The sequence below is a fragment of the Mesoplodon bidens genome (genome assembly GCF_964165515.1).
Source record: "Mesoplodon bidens genome assembly, chromosome: 13".
In the NCBI taxonomy this organism is placed as follows: domain Eukaryota; kingdom Metazoa; phylum Chordata; class Mammalia; order Artiodactyla; family Ziphiidae; genus Mesoplodon; species Mesoplodon bidens.
In genome coordinates this window covers 33,845,225-33,866,635 of record NC_138169.1, presented here as the reverse complement: position 1 = coordinate 33,866,635, position 21,411 = coordinate 33,845,225, and the positions used below count along the sequence as shown (strand labels likewise).

Sequence of the window (21,411 nt, the reverse complement as noted above, 5' to 3'; positions counted from 1 at the left end):
TTTAACAAGCATTTTGACCATTTGGGATTTTAAAGTATATCTGTATCTAGTCAATAAGCTAATTACATAAATTGTACCACCCACCCCCAATTACGGCTATCATGCGTAAACATTTGGGATAAGGGAATACATTTTAAAAAATATATACACACCACTGCATATAAAATAGATAACTAATAAGGACCTACTGTGTAGCACAGGGAACTCTACTCAATACTCTGTAATAACCTCTATGGGAAAAGAATCTAAAAGAGTGGATATATGTGTATGTATAACTGATTCACTTTGCTGTACACCTGAAACTAACACAACATTGTAAATCAACTCCACTCTAATAAAAATTTTTTAAAAAGTATTACCAATTTAGCCAAGGGTTCTCAAAATGTGACCCTGAAATGGACAGAGTCACTGTCACCCGGGAACTTGTTAGAAATGCAAATTCTCCAGTCCTACTCCAGATCTTCTTCTGAATGAGAAACAGGAGGATGGGAACCTCCAAATGACTCTGATGCAGGCCAGAGTCTGAGAACCACTGGTCCAGGCAGTAGAATATATTTAACTCCTACTGTTAAAAGCAGAATTTCTCTCCACTCTAAAAGGCAATATGCAAAGTTCCTAAACGCAGAACCAGCATTTTTGTTAGGCAATGGGAGGCACCCACAGTGACTGTACCAACCTCAGTGGCGGTGGTTTCCCCATCAGCCGCGGTGTCTGTGCGCTCACTGTCAGTCTGTGGATCACAGAGGTGATCAGGTTCCAGGAGGAAGGCAGGAAGAGAAAACAAAACCATCCCGTCAAGCAGGCATGCCCAGGTCCTACAGTTCAGTCCCTTTTTCTGTGATCTGTATCGCACTACCTTCCCACAAGAATGCAGGTTCAAACAAAAGCAAAAGAAAGGCCAGAGCTAGGTTCCATCAGCAGAGACACTCAGAGGAAGACCAGAGGCACACAGCCTGCGTAACCACAGGACGTGTATTAGCCAAGCTGACATGTCTGCTGCCATGTCATTCTTTCCCCCATTTTTAACTGAAACCCCGAGAAAGAGCTCCTAAAAATGTTTAATGCAAATAAAATTGCTGTTTATATATTTAAAAAAAAATTCTAGGAATAGGTCACATTTGAAAAGTAACTTAACATGTCAATTTAAATAAAAAGCTACTATTAACAGTCACTGGACTTTCAGCCCCTCATTTATACCATTTTGGTAATTTGCATCCATCTAAGACCATCAGGCTGTCTGCATTACCTTTTAATTATAAAAAGCACATGCCAGTGACTCACAGGCATATGTTTTATATATGAAAAATGTAACTCAATTCTCAAATAGGATTGCTAACTAGGTATTTTTAAGACTATATGTTGTTTATTTCGTCCCACCCTCCAATAGAAAGAGGTATAGAGAAATATGTAATTAAATATCTCGTTCCAAAATAAACATTCAAATGAAGCAAATAATAATAATAGTAATAAAAAATAAGGAGAGAAGGAGGGAGAGAGACATCTACTTGGACACAAATAAAACAAAGCACAGCATTTGACAGAGCCTAGGTTTTCAAGGGAGAATTACAAAAGTAATTTCAAGACTGATTTTTAATCTGTTTTTATAGCGGTTTATGAGTTAAAATAAAAACTTTTTTTTTTCTGGAGGAGAGACGAGCCACAGCCATTGAAATTGGGACATCTCAACGTCCTATATAATATTAACCGACCTTCCCTTCTCAACTCTCAAACTAGTCATTATTAAAAGTCCCTCGAGCGAAGTTGTGCGATTAGTAATTTGTCAACAAAAATCCAAACTGGGGGCTCTAAGGTTGTGAATCTGCCTCTTAAAATAACCTCTCATTGCAAAGACCATGGATTATCAGCGGGAGGGCTGGGGCAGTGCTCTTTATGTCTATGTGACTCTGGCTGGGTTGACTTCTTGATCCTCTCCCAAACTTTCATTTTCTATATTCCTAAAAGAAAAGGAGTTGGAACTCATGCTTGGCCTGTGCACCTGAGGTCTCCATCCTGACAATCTGCTCCTGTGCCTAAGAGGGAAATCCTTTTCAGTAGGTTGGTAAAGAAAGCATGCTGAGAGCTTTCATGACCCGACCACCTTGGCAACACCTGGAGGGGGGTGGCTATTAGTTTTCTTATCAGGGTGATCACTAGCAGGGCATTAGCATAGCTTCACCAACTGACAGTCTAGGGCAAGGCCAGTTTGATTTAGGAAGAGAAGCAGGTCACTGTTCAAGGGTATGGGATAACCGGAGGAAATCTTAGGCTTTCAAGAACAAATAAGAATGACTTGGGCTCAGTGTGTTAACTAGTTGTGTCAAAGGCTTCGAAAGTTCTTGAAAGTATTTCTCCTCCTGCTTTGATTATTTCCCTTATGGCTTTAGAATTCACTTCAGCAGCTTTCCAGGCATCTTGGCACTGGAATTACCGCCATGGTTAAGAGTGAGGGTGTCTCAGGGCAGACTGACATCAGCTCAAATCCTTGCTATTTATTTAACTCTGTGGCACAGGGGGCAGGTTTCATATTTTAATCCCAATTTCCTTCTTGGAAAATGGGGAAAATCATAGCCCTAACTGTATCAGGTAACAGATACTAAGTCTTTATGCAATGCCTGACACATACACACAGCTAAAAATGCCTATAAAAATCATAAATATTGATATCAAAACAGTATTTCCTAAGTATTGCTATTATTTTTCCTAGCTATACACAAATAAATAGCAGCTTAGGCCATATCTAAACTCCCTCAACCCCCTACTCAGCACCTAGTCAGTCATTCAACAAACATAGTGCCTGATCAATAAACAGTTAATGACTGAAGTACTAAAGGCTGAATAAAGCAGCTTTTATAGCAACTTTTATTTATATAATATCCTATGTCTAAGCAAAACTGCAAAATGTATGGCATGCCATGGACTATCATATAATGTGTTTACACCATTTAAAATGTTAAACAAGTGATCAATCTTTTCCTCTAGACTTCATCCATCTCCTTTTTTGGTATTATCAAAAAATTCTTCAGAAGTTGACACATAATTACGGTGAGCTAAATTCATCTTATGTCTCTGGACAGATGTAGATGATTTAGCATTCGGCCCCTCCTTATCTGACCAAAATTCTAGAAGGACAAAAGAAAAAAAAAATAGCTAACAGCTCTGTAGTTTGAAATGACTACAGCTCTCTGCACTGGGTTTCACTCTTGAGAAGGGCTGGGACTAATTAAGCCACTACCGCATGTGACAGATGTAAGCAGTGATGATAAAATATTTAAAAAGAATTAGAGTCATTAGTGATTTTGCAAAACCAAAGTGACGGAGCTGAACCGTATGTTACAAAGTCACCCGGTTTAGCTGCCAAAGCACTTGATGCCCAGGGAATAAAACAGGCCGTGTCAACAAATGGCGAGTGTTTTTTTTTTTTTTTTTTTACCTGAATGACCTACATCTGAGTTCCCTAGCTCAGCTTGAACCAGAGCTCACAGCTCTTAACACTTGGGGTTGAGACGACATTGAACAGATGGCCAAATACAAAGTCACGTGGCAGGAGAGCCGTCATGGGTGACCGAGGCTGGAGGGGAGGACTAGGAAGGCCGCCTCGGCCAGAGATGGTTCACGGTCTCAGAGGCGGGTTTACATGTGGGAAACACCAGCCACGCGGCCTCCAGCTTGTGAGGAGTAACTGCTGTGATTTGTTTTGCTGATGTAATGCAGACATGCCCAAGTTGAACATTAATTTTCATGCACTGATAACAACAAGATGTACACCCTGGATTAGGCACAAGATCTGTGTGGTTTGCTACATAAAAGTTCAGTTATTTAAAATGCAGAAAAACATAAAATGGCAATCTTTTCGCCTTCTGTTGGCTTGATGACTAGCTCCATTGCTAAAGGAACAAAGATGAGCAGGTTGGAAACCAGCTAATATTATAAACAGTTTTTGTAGATAATATTGTGTTCGTAATAACTGTGGGTTTGGACCTACATTATTTGATTATGTTGCTACTCTGAGAAACAGTGATATTCAAACCTAGGATTTAGAGTGGTTTTTCTCTTAAAATATTTTCCACGTACGAAAATCGTTACACATAGATAGATTTGGAGCTAAGTCACAGGGGATCCAAGAACCTTGCAAAGGGCTCTTAGGCAATATCAAATTGAAAAGCCTAAACTTTTCTTGAGAACATCTTGGAGACCATTCCCACTTTTTTCCTGCTGCTGCAAAGAAACAGTCATAATACCACTAAATATAGATACGTACCTCACAATGTTATCCACTCACAGGTGCAGCTCGGATTACCATTTCTAGCTGAGCATAGAACTGAATAGACTTTCCTTTTTTAGTGTTGCTTTGACTTTGTGATTTTCTTTTTTAATGCTAGGTGCATTGGATTTGGCTCCTGACACAAAACCCTCCAGAATTGCTGGAGGAGCTGGGCGGGGTTGGGGGGGGGCAGGCGTAGGCAGGAGGGTGGGTTTCAGCCAGGGGCCTGTTGGCACTTCTGTTCTTTTCCCCTGCGTTCTATTTAAAGGCTGCACAAAGGGAAACCGCTGGGCTGTTCACAGGGCAATGGAGTGGAGGGAAAGGGGAGCAATTAAGAGGAAACACTACCGGCTAGGACGTCACCTCCCCCAGTGGCTCAGATGAGGGACGGGGGACTGACAGGCAGCCTGCTTTCACAGACGGAGGCTGAAGGCTCAAGTCCTTTCCTGGTCGCTAGCCGCAGAGGCCCATCCAACTTCCCAGCCTCACGCTGGAACTGAGAGAATGGGTGCCACCCAACAGGTGCCTTGGCATTGCTCGTGCTCATGAAATTTCAGCCCACTTTTACAGCGTATGGAAACCTAACAGGAGTATTTTCCTGATTGTGTTTGGAAACTGCTGTTTTCAACTGCCGCCCTTTCTGGTCCTGTTTCTGGCCCTGCCAATGACCAGTGTCACTGAGCGTTTTAAACTGCTCCAGCCCTTCTTTCGGACCCAACACACCCACGGGATCGGGCTCCCCTCATGGAGTAACAATGACGGTCTGGAAATGACAATCAAAGAGCAGCGGGGGCATTTCAGAATCTCCAGGGGGGAGAGGGAGGCATTTAGAGTCTTGGAGAGCTACCCCGAGGGTGATGATGCACCTGGACGGCGCACCCTGAGCATCCTTTACCCGGTGCGTATCACCACCGTGCATCATTACAGCAGGGTACGTTTTGGTAACTTGCCGCCAATCTAGGTGAAAGTTACTCATCTGTCTTCTGTGTCATTTCCTTTATTGAATGAGAACCGAACAGAGCCTTTAAGTCGATCGACCCTGAGTTCTTATGTAGCTAACGGGTTGTTTATTTACAATTGGCTCACGGCTGAGTCCTTCCCCACCCACTGGAGGCGGTGGGCGGCAGTGTGGTTCCGGGCCGGGCTCAGCCTGCTGCATCCACATGGCGTTGTGCCTAACCCCGGGGCCGGGTCGCAGCCCCTGCACACAAAACCTCTGCACAGATTGGCACAGACGATAAATGAGGCTCTGAAAGTGGGACCACTATCGCAGCAGCCGTCTGAGACTGTTTCGGACCGCGGCCCCGAGCACGACAGGGACGTGTGTTCTATGCCGCGGTACACACCTCTTCCTCTGAACTGTCACTCGGGTCATTGTCTAGTGAGGCACTCAAGGAGGCCGCCTTGGGCTCCAGGCAGCAGAGGCACAGAGCCAGAGGGAAGGAGAGAGTGAGGGCGTATGGCACTGAGAAGGAGGCGGAGAGCAGGAAGAAGAAGATGAAGAGGACACAGGGCACCAGAGAGGGCGAGCGGATGGGGAGGTAATGCTGCAAGCTCTGGGGCAGGAGGCTGCTCTCGGAAAGGCTGGGGAAAGACAGGTAGCCATCGTCATCCAGGAGAGAGGGGAAGGACTCGGGGAGTTGCAAGGAGAAGGAAAACAGCGTGGCCCCTCTGCCCGGCTGCTGTTTGCAGCTGAAAGCCACATCGTGGTCCCCCAGGCGCGGCTTCCCTCGGCCGTCAGAGTCCGAGGCGGGCTCCCCGTGCAGGTGCCCGGGGTCTCTGGCCGGCTCGACCCCCGGCGGGGGGTGCCCGTTCTCCTTACACCTCCTGCGGAGCCCTGTGGGAGATGCAGGGGGAGAGCGGGCTGATGGGGGGGAGGGGGGACATGAGTCAGTGCCAAGCCCGGGTGACTGATGTGAGAGAGACAGCGAGAGAGACAGAAAGCAGTGAACAGAGGTGCAAAAGGACAAAAAGAAAACTGCAATTAGTTAATTTTCTTATGGGTACCAAGAAAAAATCGTCAAACAAGAATTTCAGCACTAGGGTTGTTGGTGAATTTTAAAGTATTCAAGCTGCATGCCAACGCTGCCACGAATGGCCATCGTCTTCCCATTAGACCCTCAAGTCAAACACAGGGTGGGCTTGAAAAAAAATCAGAACCGAAGATATCTGTGAGTAATCTCAATGAGTACGTTTCATATGATGCAAAACTTCTGTTTAGACCAACAACTCTAGAAATTTTTAGCATGCTGAGAGCAAATGTAACTCTCTGATAACTTAAAACCAAGACTTTCAATAACTTCTCCTAATCTCCAGCTACCAGATCTGTTACTAGGGTTCAGTTGAATTAAAATGACAATGAATCCAATTTTTGATTATTAAAAACAAAATCTCTAGCATTACTTTTCCTTGGTTAGTCAGTTAGAGCCAAAGCAGGGGGTTTCCAAATCAAGAAGTTTCTGACCCCACTCCTACCCGTAAGCAGCTCCAATTAGGGAATTCCACAGTGAACACCGTAGGAACCTTACCTCTCCATAAAGCACCGAGGCTCTTTTGAAAACTCCTATTTTGGCCCGTTACCCATAATGTACATGGGGGAGCTTAAAGAAGTGGTTTCAAACAAGCTAACTGGCAAAAAAGAATGTGTTTTCTTGTGATGTGGTTTATCAGCATTTACTTTGTATTACTTGTGGTCCATAAATAACAGAAAGATACAATTTCCCCACCTTCCGGTTTTTCTTAAGAGGAGCGGTAGGCTTAAGCCGCCTGGTTTGAGTCCTTAAGGGGACCATCAAGGCAGGCATCCCCATAATAGTGCTCCTGGGGAGGGGCATGCAGGCTCCTGCAGGGCAAGTAAGGTTCTTTACACCCTTCCTGGTCCCCGCAGTCTCCGTGACCACAGCCAGCTTTCTCTGCAGGTGGTGGAGGGATGCTGAGCGAGAGGGGTGGGAGAGGCAAGCAAATGCCAAACAGGACCCAGGACCAGCGTGGAAGCTGCTATAGCCGAGTTCAAGCCAAGGTCACCTGGAGCCTGAAGATGACTGAACTTCTGCTCGTGTGTGTGTGTGTGTGTGTGTGTGTGTGTGTGTGTGTGTGTGTGTGTGTGTGTGTGTGTGTGTGTGTGTGTGTGTGTGTGTGTGTGTGTGTGTGTGTGTGTGTGTGTGTGTGTGTGTGTGTGTGTGTGTGTGTGTGTGTGTGTGTGTGTGTGTGTGTGTGTGTGTGTGTGTGTGTACCCACATGCGTGTTTCTGCCTAGTGTCCTGAGAGCATGGACATTATCTGGCCTGCTTTGTGATGGTTATCCAACCCTGATTTGGTAAATATAGAGACAGAGGGTAAGAAAATGCACAAATAAAATTATATCATGGATCTAGTAGAATGTAGAAGTGTCTCTTTTTTGGTATCAGACAAGTATGTCTTTTCCTAATACTCACATCTGACGTTAAACGCTGTGTCTTAAACAAGACCCTGCATAAATCTCACTGAGCTGAGGATAATGTACAAGTTACAAGCCGCCTTCTGCCTGTGGAGGCTGCCCCGTCACCTGGGGTAATCATTAGTGGGGAAACACACCTCCTCTCAAAGGAATCTAGGGACCAGTCGCTTAAGAACTATTTTCAGTAATACATTTTCATCTTGGTTAAAAAATGAGCACCTTCTACGTTACTTTTTGAAGATAGAGGAGAATGAAATGATGGCTTAATCTTCCATGTTGCTGATTAGAGTGGTTTTTGAGCAGCTTTTTTTTAAAAAATTAATTTTATTCATTTTTTTTTGGCTGTGTTGGGTCTTCGTTGTTACGCCAGGCTTTCTCTAGTTGCGGTGCCCGGGCTTCTCATTGCAGTGGCTTCTCTTGTTGCAGAACCTGGGCTCTAGGCACATGGGCTCCAGCAGTTGTGGCACATGGGCTCAGTAGTTGTGGCTCGTGGGCTCTAGGGTGCAGGCTCAGTAGTTGTAGCTCACGGGCTTAGCTGCTCCGTGGCATGTGGGATCTTCCCGGACCAGGGCTTGAACCCGTGTCCCCTGCATTGGCAGGCGGATTCTTAACCACTGTGCCACCAGGGAAGCCCTAGGGTGGTTTTTAAAGACAGCTTTGCAGTGGGGGAGATGTAGCAGCCCTTCAGCTCCCTCAGCACAAGGCCTCGGCCACGGCCTCTCAGAAGGCATCAGGGTCACAGTGCCGGCTTCTCAGAGGCTCCGGCTCTAAGAGAACAGTCTTCTTGGTCTTTCTAGTCTCCCACGGCATAAATGGCACCAAGTGATGCTGGCTTAGGGCTCCATCTCATGTAAACAAATCGTTGATCTTTTAAAATCAAACAGAGTGGGACTCGATCGTTTTTGGAGCAAACGACAAGTCATTTACTTTTATGGGGCACTTAATCATATTAATCATATTTATACATCCCTCAGAATGGAGTGTTGGCCTGGGCGACTTTCAGAAATCATGGGACACATTGGCTTTTCAAATATATCATCTTCTGATCGTGACCTAGTTAGAACCCGCCTTAACTGAAAAGAGTGTAAAAACAAAATTCAGAACAAAGCGCGTTTTAACAGCAAAAGTGATCCAAATATCCTTCCATTATGTCCTATCCTGTTTTTATTTTTGTGTTTGGCAAATAAATAATCTTACCCTAAGAAAGGATGATGGACTGGGTCACTGGGATGGTCTAACATAAACAGAATGATAATACGTTTGCCAATCTGCCCATTTAGAGGTCACTGTTAAATTCTTATCCAAAGGAGCATTTTTCTACAGAGTCCCAGCTGATTCTCTGCCCTGTACTCTGCATTTGAAGAGCCCATGTGCAAAAGAGCACTTTTGAATCAAATTTGCCTAAGTTTTAGCATAACCTCTAAGTTATACGGCATTTTTATTCTGCTGTTTCCTTTCACTCTGTTCTCTGTACATTCCAAGACCCACTCTTGTTTCTCCATTATTATTATGTATAAACCTCCCGGCGTGTTCTTTGACTTTTAGGGAGCTGCTCTGCGACATACAAAACCCTGAACCAGAAGCAGGTTGTCTATATGGTTTTTGACTTTCATTTTCCTCAATGGTTGCTTTATAGTGATGGACCTCCAGAAATAAACATAATATTTAAAAATAAATTGACTTTTGGATGAAATGAAGTGACCAAGTTCAATGAATAAAACACCCTGGAGAAATTACTGCCAAGTTCGCCCTCCGCCTTCCCTTGCAAACTTCGACCTTGATATCCCTTTTCCAAAGCACATCCACTGGCTACCTTGATGATTAGGTTAAGATGATAAGACTGAGAGAGAGAAACAGTGGAAACAGTGTATAAGTACGCAGGCTGTGGTCACTCAGCTACCTGCAGTCAGAAGAAGGGCAAAGCAATTACTGTGCATCTAGACAAACACACAGCCCTGGGTAGGAGGATGGGGCCAGAAACAAAGAAAACAGCTTTAGTGACAGTTCTGAATTGTGAGCCCAAACAGAAAAGTGTAATTCACTACCAAACGTATTTTGAACAGGACAGCTGTTCAAAGTCTCACGTAGCACCTCAGTTGTTCAATAAGAATCTCCTGAAAGTTAGAAAGGGCTTTTGCAGAGGAAAAGTGCTAACAGAGGACCTACTAATTTAAAAGTTGACAACACGAAGGTGACTAATGCTGAGATACGAATTAGCCTAAGTCTTATTCACATTCCTGGCTTATGTCCTCAGTCTTATTCAGGAGTTCTTTAGAGAGTGCACAGGTCGGGGAGACAGTGGGGAGATGTACCTTTCCCTCGGGCCGTATGGCAGCGACTGGTGTGGCTTCCTCGGCCTTTTGCCGTCTGTCGTCTTCCTCGTCCCGCTCCTCCTCTGCCTTTTTCTCCGGAGTCACAGTGGTGATCAAGTTGGTCTGAGAGATGCCCTTTGTTGTTATGTACTGGCCAGTACCAACCTCTGCAGCAGACACAGAATCCTTCATGTATATTTCATGGTTTTCATTCACTGATGCTAAAAGCAAATACAATTGGAGAAATAAAGACCAAAACAGTTAAGTCAGAAGACAGACGGATGCCACCCATTGCTCCCATTACAGCAAAAATACCCCTATAAAATACCAGGTTTCTCTTCAAAAGACAGGTCAGCCCTGCAGGTACTCTCAACTAAGCAACGCCACAGATTCATCTTTCTAGGACACCCATAACTGCGTTTAAGCGTGATTTCAATGCTCATCTCTCAAAGCCACCAGAATAATTTCCATCCACTCTCAGGCTCTCTGGTGAGGACGTGTGTGAGGGTGGAGGTGAGTGGAAGGATGGGGGGCTGAGTGGCCACCGAGTCTGTTACCCACAGAGTAACAGGCGGGGCACCAGCACCAGACACTTGGGGGCAAGTTCCACAACAGTAGACAGACAACTGCCCTAGTGCACTTGACTTTAAACAGAGCTTTGGAAGTGCCACTCATTAAGGAGCGCTGAAATGTTTTTTTTATTATTGTTACTATTACTACTATTATTAGTGCTTGGAAAGTCTATCACTTCTACAATATAAAAGCTACATAAGTAATAATGAAAAGTAACCATCTGGGCAGAGATGATAGAATTCAGATGGTAACTCTTTTCAACTGAAGTGCAGAAATGTTTTAATTTCTACTGTGCTTTAAAAAGACTACCACGATATGCATACATTCATTCATCTCTAGTATTTTGGGAAAACAAGACAAATGTTGCTAATGAAATTCATGCAAGTGCAAAGCACGCAAACATAAGAGAGAACACCACTCAGCCTCTCGTCCCAGCTAAAATGTCTTAGTGAAAGAGATGCTTAATTTAGTTAGACTTTTGAAATGTGGTACTCATTCTTTTAGGTTTTAGGTACCATAAAATTTACTGAAATTTAGAAAGGCTGCTTTTCAAATCATAGGCAAAATTTAATCTGCTTTCATATTTTAGGAAGTTTAAAACATAAATGTAAGAAAAAACTCTGAAATCCTTTGAATAGTAAACCATTTTACTAAAATACCTTCACTAAGATATTTTACATCTCTTACTGATGATGAAAAAGCTCATAGGAGACACAGTTTCCTAAAAGGCTTGTTAGGCTGTTCTAATAGAAGATGCAACCTTGCAAAAAGCAGTTTCTATTCCAACATGCAGCCATGGCCCCCCGAGCAGCAGCACAGAAAACATACGAGAATTGGCAGGACCCCAAAGAGTGAGAGACAACACATACTAACATCACTTTTGGGCAGGGAGAAAGAGACAGCATGGAATTAGTACATTGATTTCACAATTGTCTTCTGTCTTCTCAGCAATCATTATCACACAGAAGGTCACAAGGAAAACAACATTCACAACAAATGTGTCCCCTTGGGTTCACATTGCAGGACAGAGTGGATGACATTCGGGGAAAAAAGCTGTGATTCTACACAAGTTCCTCCAACAATGACTTAGAGAACACACACTAGTTTACACAGACTCTTCAAGGAAGAGGAGATGAGGCGCCGCCAAGAGAAAGTGTCATTGTCAATGTGAATTTTTCAGTATCTTAATCTGACTCAAAACGGTCCTAATAAACAGTTTTTCCCAAAAGTTTGGCTCTCAGAGATTCTAAAAACGGGACATTGTTATAGAAGGTAGAGAATGGTAAGACTGACCTCCTAGGCCAGCTCACAAAAGCCTAAAGAATGATTATCAATATACCTACTGAGATCATTATGATTACATCTGTAACAAGACTGCTTTCACCTACGTCTTATTCACTCTTCGCAACAACCTGTCAGAGGTGGCCTTGATCCCACCTTACAGATGACGACTAAAGCTGGGACCTGCAGACAGCACATCATCCACCCACCGCTGTACAGACAGACGGTCTGGACATCGGTCTGAACTTATCTACGCTAGGTGAGCATTCTTCCCACTTCACTAATATAATTTATAACAACGATACAGCACTAATAACACAATTTTTACTTCCTCTAAGTATCCCTTTGGGAGAGTAAAGTCTTCTAAATCAGGCGATCCAGGGAGTTCACTTCCCTACAAGCCACATCGGGGTTTGGCGAAATGGAAGGAAGAACTGAGACTCCATGGTGAGTGGGCAGCAAAAAAGGTCAGGAGGGAGGTGATACCAGGCACCTGTAACTTTTATTTGTTTCTATTTATGCTTTTGCTTATTATTAAAATTGTATACACATGCTAGAAACTTCTCTTTTTATGTGCCCAGGATAAGTCTCCTATAAAACATCTCACCCCCAAGGCGCCCTGGATTAGGAGGCAGAGGTCTGGCCACAGTCGTGCCCTGGTGTCTGGGGGGAATGGTTCTGGGGCCCCTGTGGATAACCAAAGTCCACGGATGCTCAAGTCCCTTACACAAAATGGCATACGTAGTACAATGAATACAGTTGGCCCTCGGTGTCTGTGGGTTTCACATCGACGGACATAGAGGTTCCGACTTTCCTATAGCTGCCATGTCTTGGAGCAGAAAGCATATCTGCATGTAACTCTGGACAGCCACAGAAGACTGCTCCACAAAACAAAAGCCCGCTAAAAACTCATTATTATGCCTTAAAAATGCTACTTAAGTGATTCAGTGACTCTCTCCCTGTGGTACTCACACATCTGACTTAACGGTAGAGAACATTTACACAGCAACGCTCTCCCAGTCCATCTGGTGTAGTAATTAATATTAACCAGGACAATTTCCTTAGAGCCCTTTGCTCTGTTATTTGAATGTCATCCTTTCTATCAGCTATTATTCACTGACTGATAAAAGTCACGCTTTATTCATAACATTTTTAAAGAAACAGAGATAAATCTAACGCATGGTTTTCTTTCGGAAACAAATCATCTAAAACAAACCGGATAATCATTTACCATCTGCTGAAAAGAGAAACAAATTACTTATAAGTATGTGATTACTATATTTAGAATGAGAGCACCCTTCTCCAAATTCAGGGTGCCAGCTTATGAAAGCTACTTCATTCCCCAAGTACCACTCTTTTGTGTGATTTTATATAAACCTACCAAGAACAGACATTAGACTCACACAGGCACCTTTTTGGGGGGGCTGGTTAAAATTGGCCACTCAGCCGAAGACCAACAAGTGCTCTTCCTTTCACGCTATCCCAGAACACCTATGTCCATCAAAGGCTCACGATGGTTTCACGCTGCTTGGTAGCCACTAGCGATCATTAAGGGGAGCAGTGCCTACCTCCATCCAAGCTGCGAGACATGGTATAACGTTTGCTGGACGAGCGTTCGAAGTAAGGGGCTGGGCGGTCTATCAATGCACTAGCTCTTCTGGTTTGGGCTTGTGTTCTGCCACTGTAACGAAACTTGGAACCCAAGGTAAGGAACTTCTTTGGAGGTGCTTCTGGTAACAACAGTCTGGAGATATTAAAGGAAAAACATCCGCAAGACTATTAAGCCACACACTAAGAATGCTAACTTAATGACTCTGTTCTGAAAGGTAAAGTGCTTTCTGTACTCAAGGTTGAACCCCCAATCTGCCATTCAGTGAACCTGATTTTATAAGGAAAAAAAAATCACTTCACACAGTGTATATCAACTAGGGATGTTGTAGAGAGGCTAGAAGCAAACCAGGGGTGGAGTTGGACTAGATGAATTTGAACATCCTATGGGGCTGGAGAGTCTGTGGTTCTACACACCCAGAGAGCAATTAAGTAGGCGATGTTAGTGAAGAACAGTGATAATTTATTACTTTGTAGACACGAATCTGAGGGTTTTAGTACTTACTGTATGTGGGCAAAGGGGTGCATGGTATTGAAAAGCTACTGAAAGAGTAAGGAATGGATTGGACATCGGAAGTGGATGTTCTAGAAAAATAATGAAAAACCACTAAAGATAATGAAGGGGAGATGAGACAGATAAGTATCCGACAAATTAAGGAAAATCCTTCAGATTTAGTCAGAGGTTCTTTTAGGATTTATCAAGAAATCTGGCGGCAACAAACTTGAAGGAATAGAAAGGATCTTGTGGTCACATTCTTCTTTCCAACAACCTTTTATCAGTGTAGGTGATTCCAATCATTCTAATTCTTCCTTAGGAAAAACCAAAATGATCTCTACCCACCTGAAAAATGTATGGTGTTCCACACACACTTTCCATAAACGCTTGGCCGCTCTATGGTTGGGCAGCTTAAACCCGATGGTGCTTTCAAATTGTTCAAACTAAATTTAAAAGACATATTGAAGAGTAGAGTGAAGTTTGGAACCATAAATAACATGAAAGCAAATAATATACAAAGTCAAAATACCACCCACAAATTTTTTCTTTACTCCCTAAATCAATTGCTATACACAGATTTCATGCTATACACACTCATTAAAAAAAAAATCTCATATCTATTCCTTAAAATGCTGCAGGTACAACCACATTATGCATGTAGTAAATGTTTCACGTACAAGGATCAATCTTATGAAAACTAAATGCAAAAAAAGAAGAATATTTGTATTCCTTCTAGAGACCAATTTGTCCTGATCTGATTTCTAAGCCTAATCTTCATAGTTTCTCTCTGACATCGTAACTTCAGCTGGAATGCACAGAAATGAATAAAATGTTTACAGTCTACAGCATTCTCAGGATGACATTTTCTCCTTGTATCTGGTCTGGAAATATGCACATATCCTAGGTATTTGATGACTTGGTATCAGATACTGCTGATTTTATTTGTGCATTCTAATATGGATTATCATGTTAAATGCTAACATCTCTCAATATTATACAGTCGTCCCTCAGTATCCAAAGGGGATTGGTTCCAGGACCCCTGTGGATACCAAAATCTGTGAATGCTCAAATCCCTTACATAAAATAGCATACTATATATGCATATAACTTATGCAACCCTCCCATATACTTTAAATCATCTCTAGATTACTTACAATGCCTAACACAATGTAAATGCTAGGTAAACAGTTGAAATACAATGTGAATGCTACGGAAATAGTTGCCTGCATGCAGCAAATTCAAGTTTTGCTTTTTGGTATTCTCTAGAATTTTTTTTCCCGAATATTTTCAATCCATAGTTGGTTGCATCCACAGATGCAGAACCCTGGGATAAGGAGGGCCGACTGTATAAGGTCAGGGGTTGGGAGAACACATTTTCATATTTTGCAGCACGTAGAGTTCAGATGATACTCCATCGGCCATTTGCTTTTTCAGGGTGAGATAGCTAACTTCCTGAGTAATCTATTTTAATATTACTATGGCAGATACTCAATAAATTATTTTTATTTTCTAAGACAGGATACATCAGGCCACCAGAGGGCAATCATCTTAAACAGTAAAAGGCTTCCCAAAAGAGCTCAAACCCCCCAGACCACTGGTATAATCGATAGCAAAAGTAATTTATGTGGCAAAGAATCAAGGGGAGGGGTCCTGTGCGAGGTATGTGAACTTTAGCTATTCTGGACCTCTGTTTCTTGTTCATTGAGTGGGAGTGGCCAGGGGGAGAAGGGGAAATGCATCACAGGTGGCTCTAAATGCAGTTGCCTTCCCCATTTTCTCCCTCTCTCTGACGTTCCTGTCCAGGGACGGTCATGAAACTCACCCCCGCCCAATGGACCCAGTCAACCGACAAGCCAGAGGAACGGACCTTGACTAAACCATCCTCCATTTACTCATCCTGCATCTCACATGGACGACACGCCATGCTAAGGCCAGGGGTTTTACAGAAGAGTCAGCTAGCTCTTCCCGGAAGAAGCGGGAAGCCGGGAGGATAGATTCTCTTACTGCTCTGTCCTGCTCAGCACAAAGATGAGAGAGATCCCAGCACTTTTTGAACGTTTCTCTCTCTCTCTCTGTGCTCTGTATCCACTTCTTCCAACCGCTTCAGAGCCTTCGTGCCCCCAGTAATTCCTTCTCACTCATTCTTCTCAGCCTATGAATATGGTTGTAAAAAAGGGGGGAAAACCGACTTTCTCTGAGCGTGTTTCTGGGGAACCAGAATCACTGCTAAGTGTCAGGAAGGGAAGCCGCTGCTGCTTCACTCCTCGCCTTGCCGCTACCCGCCGGGGGTTCTAACTCTTTCCCGAACTCTTACTGCCGCGACAAGACCTGATCATCAAGGTCAACACTTCCCTTAGTTCCCATCGGAGCACCTCCTCTGTGCCGTCTGGCACTGCTGGTGAACCAGGCTCCCTGAATCTCATCTTCCTTATTTATCATCCATGACTGTTTCTGGCCCTTCTTCTCTTCTCTGGCTGTTTTTCCTCATCTGCCTCTGGTCCTTTTCTGCCTACCCCTCCCTCAAAAAGTGGTATTATCCCGAGTTTTTGTTTTAGGATTTCTTCCCCTCTAACTTCCTTGTTCTTGGTAATTTCTTCCAGGCCTAAGGCTTTGAATAAAATGTATTATACAGCTGATGACACTGTTTAAATCTTATATTTCTTACTATGCAAGGATCACCCCCACCCCAAATCGGTCCCAAAGGAATTTCAATCTTGTTTTCTGAAATTCTCCCTTTTTCTCTCTGGTAGTATCATCACCATTGACTTCGCTCATGCAAACCAAAAACCCTCTGATTATTCTGGACTCTCTTCGTTCCTCTTTTGATCCTTCCCCCATCCTGTCTCCAGGACCTACTGGTTCTGCCTCTGAAACCTCTCAAATGTGCTTCTTCCACTCTATTCCCACAGCCTCTGCCCTAGTTTAGGTCCTATCAGATCACATTACTAAGTTGCTGAATTTCATCCCAAAATATCCATCGAGTATGTCACATCCCAGTTTAAAGTTCCCATGGCTCACTATGGTCTCAAGATGCACTGTTCCAACTTCCCCTTCTGGCCTCTCACAACACCTATGCTCATTTCACGTCTACGGAATGTTATCACACTTGCATCGTGATGCTGTAATTGCAAGTGTGTGAGTTTTCTCTGCTAAACAGAAACTCCCTATAGGGCAGGAACAAGGTCATATTTATCTTTCTATTCTCAATGCTCAACACAGTGCTTGGCAATATACAGATGCTCACTTAATGTTTCATAAATCAAACATACCTTGGTTATAAGTTTAACATGCAATCTTTAGGAAATATTAAAAAATGACTTTAATTTCAGATATTTATATGAAAAGCTCGTAGAATATTTCAGTATTCATAGGCAAGTTTGATTTTATATTTACGTTAAACACGATTGCCTGCTTTATAGTCTTATTCTTTAAACTTTTTTTTGTACTGAGATGTAACTGACATTTAGCATTATTTTAGTTTCGGATGTACAACATAATGCTTTGATAGTTGTATATTTTGTGAAGTGACCACCACAATGAGGCTAGTTAATATCTATTTCCACGCAAAGTTACAAATTTTTTTTCTTATGATGAGAATTTTTAAGATCTACTGTCTTAGCGACTTCAAATACACAATACAGTGTTATGAACTACAGTCACCATGCTGTACATTATATTCCATACAGTGATTTTTAAATTGTGTTTTCCACCAGTGGTGAGGTTAATTTTGAAGACAGGAGATAATTCTATATTGTACCAGAAAATGTTCAGAAACTAAATGAGCTGCAGTCTTAGAGCTTCAACTGCCTCCATTATATTAACTACACTAATTAGAACTTGGACATATTTATTATCTATTATGAGAAAACAGCAGATATTTACTATATGTCAAACCACTAAGGAGGACATAAGCTGACCATGGATGGATGCTTCTGCCTAAGGAGCAAGGATTAATTAACAATTTTGATTCTTTCATTAGCCTCTCTGATTGAAAAACAAAGGGGAGAAATACATTAGGCTACAGAACTTGCATAATTTGTACCCAGTGTCACTTGTTCTAATCTTTCTTATACTTTGATGCATGTTACCTCTAAGCTATTCCCTTTAGGGTACTATCAGATTTGCAGGACAAGAGAGGGGACACGGAGACAGATCAACAGGACCGATGGGAAGAAATCTATTCTTTATTCACAAAGAGGTTTAGCAACTAAGAGTTTCTTTTATACCGCAACTTGAAAAATACAAAACATTATTCATGAATCTTGATTTTCCACTGAAATATATAAAAAGAAAAGCCTTTCAATTAATGAATGCAGTGGGTAAAAACTAGAACAACACAATAAAAAAGAAGAGAATATCTTATTTATTACTATTTATTGGACAAACCTACAATAAGTTCTCTTAGGCATTTAGCTATAACTCATTATGTCCTGCCATGTTCAGAACGTATGAGCAGGGAATTTAAATTTTTGTTTGCTCTTTGGTAACTTTCTTCCCAACGTACATGCAAATTGGGGTCTACTTACCTCTCCCGGCCGGATCTTAATGTAAAAGTTGCTCCGTTTGTATGAAATCTTTAGAACCTTTGGCCAGGCAAACCTGTTGATGCGTAGTCGGTCACGATAGATCAACAAACCACTTGCACACACTCCTAACATGATTTCAACTCCTTCAGAATCCTGGAAAATGGCAGCAAGAAACGATGGATGAGCATCTCACCTATTTCCATTTATGGTGGGTACACTACTTAAGCCTCCAAGTCAGAACCTATAATTAACTACCTGCAGCTCTAATCTAAATATGAAAAGTACTGTAGCACTTAAAAACTATTACCACTAAATAATAGCCTTTTGATGAAGATATTTATCACTATGGAGATTTGTTAGTATAAACTCTGTTCTCCCAGGTATCTTGGACTTACACAGCATGTCAACACCGCACACAGAGAAGGTCACCCAGGTGAAGGTGTGTTAGTAACAGTAACGATCAGAGCCTCAGTTCTTATTACTGAGTGCCAGGCACGGCTCTGACCACTTCACATACATTGTTCATCTTCACTAGGATAATTCTGAGATAGCTGCTATTATTATTCCCACTTTACAGGCAAGAAAACTGAGGCACAGAAAGGTTAAGTGTCCATCCCAGTTGAATATGGGCAGCCTGCTTCCAGGGGCAGGACTTTTAACTAATACGTTCACTAACACAGAGACCCCCATCCTTTCCGATGAGTGTTTTGGGGTTTGCTCCTTTAAAAAGTCTTCATTCTCTGGGGGCTTCCCTGGTGGCACAGTGACTGGGAGTCTGCCTGCCAATGCAGGGGACATGGGTTCGTGCCCCGGTCTGGGAGGATCCCACATGCCGCGGAGCGGCTGGGCCCATGAGCCATGAACGCTGAGACTGCACGTCCGGAGCCTGTGCTCCGCGAAGGGAGAGGCCACAACAGTGAGAGGCCCTTGTACCGCAAAAAAAAAGTCTTGTTTCTCTCTCTCCGTGACGGGAGAGGCCACAACAGCGAGAGGCCCATGTACCGCAAAAAAAAAAAAAAAAAAAAGAGTCTTCTCTTTTTTTTAAACTTAATTTTATTTATTTATTTATTTGTTTGTTTATTTATTGGTTGTGTTGGGCCTTCGTTGCTGCATGTGGGCTTTCTCTAGTTGCAGCGAGTGGGGGCTACTCTTCGATGTGGTGTGCGGGCTTCTCATTGTGGTGGCTTCTCTCTTGTTGTGGAGCATGGGCTCTATGTGCACGGGCTTCAGTACTTGTGGCTGGCGGGCTCTAGAGTGCAGGCTCAGTAGTTGTGGTGCACGGGCTTAGTTGCTCTGCGACATGTGGGATCTTCCCAGACCAGGGCTCGAACCCGTGTCCCCTGCATTGGCAGGCAGATTCTTCACCACTGCGCCACCAGGGAAGCCCTTGATTCTCTTTCTGTATACCATTACTGTCAGAGTAAAATTCGAATATAAAATAGTCTTTTTAAAGTACGAGCGTACTCCCCAACAGGACCCCAACACACACTCACCGCCCAGTGGTGCTCACTTAACCACTTGGCTCACATACATAAATACAGATGCATTTAATATATGCTTATAGATTTCTTTTAAAACAAAAGTGGGATCGTGCTATATTTGCAACTTTGTTTTGCTGCTTGCACAGTCCATCTTTCGGTCACCTCCTAGAGATGTGCAATGAGGGGTCCCCGAGGTCATCAGAGATGTTATATAAAGCTCAGGAGACACCCCATGAGCAGTCTACGCCCCCTCAATGTTGTGTCCCGGTGAAATCAGGGTAAAGTGAACATCTGTGGTGGCCTGGAGTGGGGTAAGAACAAAGCACAGAAGGCAGTGCTGGGTGTGATGTGCGGTCCCCACCCCCCGTGTCTCACTGGCTGTTGGAAGCAGGGTGTCGTGGAGGTGAAGCTGAGGTCTGAGACACAATCATCGGCGGGGCTGCCCCGCTTTGAGTCACTGCAGCCCCAGCAAACGCGGGGAGGGAGACATGAAAGAATCCAAACGGGGGCTTCTGACTCATCTGTACGGGGGTGGGAGGGACTGACTTCCTAAATCTCACCAGTGCAAAGCACAAGATGAACATTTCCAGATTCAGAAATAAATATTTTGGTCCCTCTCTGGGAACTGTGAGGTTACACATACAATTTAACTGATTTAAAATGAAATGTTTTTCCTTGGAAACGTATCACTCCACTAGACACGAAAATCACTCTATAGAAGTGGAAGGACTTGACGGCAGGATATTACAACATAATCAGATTTGAGGGGAATTCAAAGGCTCCACCACCATTTATCAAGGGCTTTAACCTGAAAGAGCAATTTACAGAGCTATGACCTGATGCTGGAAGTAGGGCGGTGGTGGTGGTGGGGGGCACGATGGACCCTGAGATCTAGCCGATCTGCTCCCAGGACCACACAGGTGACCCCCCAGGTCCTGAGCAGAAATGTCTGCATGATGAGCAGGGCTGCTGGAATAACGGCTCCTTGAGTCACCTTCTTTGTGATGGAAGAACATAAGTGTAGGAAGCACCCTGGGCATTTACAACCTCTTCCATTATTATCTACTTTAAATCACTCCTTAGTATCTTTGAATCACAAGAAAGTGGAATCCGTTTGTGGGGAAGATCGGAGGCTCCTGCGATGCATCCTCCCTTGCCGTCTCCCACACACACTTCTCTGGGTCCCCACAGCATTAATATCGCCAGCACAGCCTGAGCCAGCGGTGCTGCCACTAACCCCATTCCTCTTCCTTCTCCAGACCCAGGCTGGTGGAGAGCAGCCTCTGTTTATCCTGCTGACCTGGCCACGTGGTCAGCACAGCGCCTGCCTAACACGTGTTAAGCCACTACTTGTTTGCCGGAAGAAAAGGCAAACGAAGAAAGAAAATGGCAGGAATAAGTGGAGCTTAAAATTGATGAACGTTTCCATTTCATTCGT

At 43.4% G+C, this 21,411-nt stretch overlaps 1 protein-coding gene across 8 annotated transcripts in view; it reads right to left on the bottom strand.

The window, feature by feature from the left end:
• Positions 1-21,411, bottom strand: part of EPB41L3 (erythrocyte membrane protein band 4.1 like 3) — a 142,020-nt gene that overhangs the window by 18,736 nt on the left and 101,873 nt on the right. For 7 of the 8 annotated variants that reach the window (XM_081252029.1, XM_081252032.1, XM_081252033.1 and 4 more), the window contains exons 9-13: positions 18,493-18,645; positions 14,312-14,409; positions 13,431-13,606; positions 10,009-10,229; positions 677-730 (exon numbers count right to left, since the gene is read on the bottom strand). In XM_081252029.1, coding sequence (XP_081108155.1) covers positions 677-730; positions 10,009-10,229; positions 13,431-13,606; positions 14,312-14,409; positions 18,493-18,645 — 702 coding nt within the window. The remainder of the gene's footprint in view (positions 1-676; positions 731-10,008; positions 10,230-13,430; positions 13,607-14,311; positions 14,410-18,492; positions 18,646-21,411) is intronic. The other variant, XM_081252031.1, reaches the window with a different exon arrangement.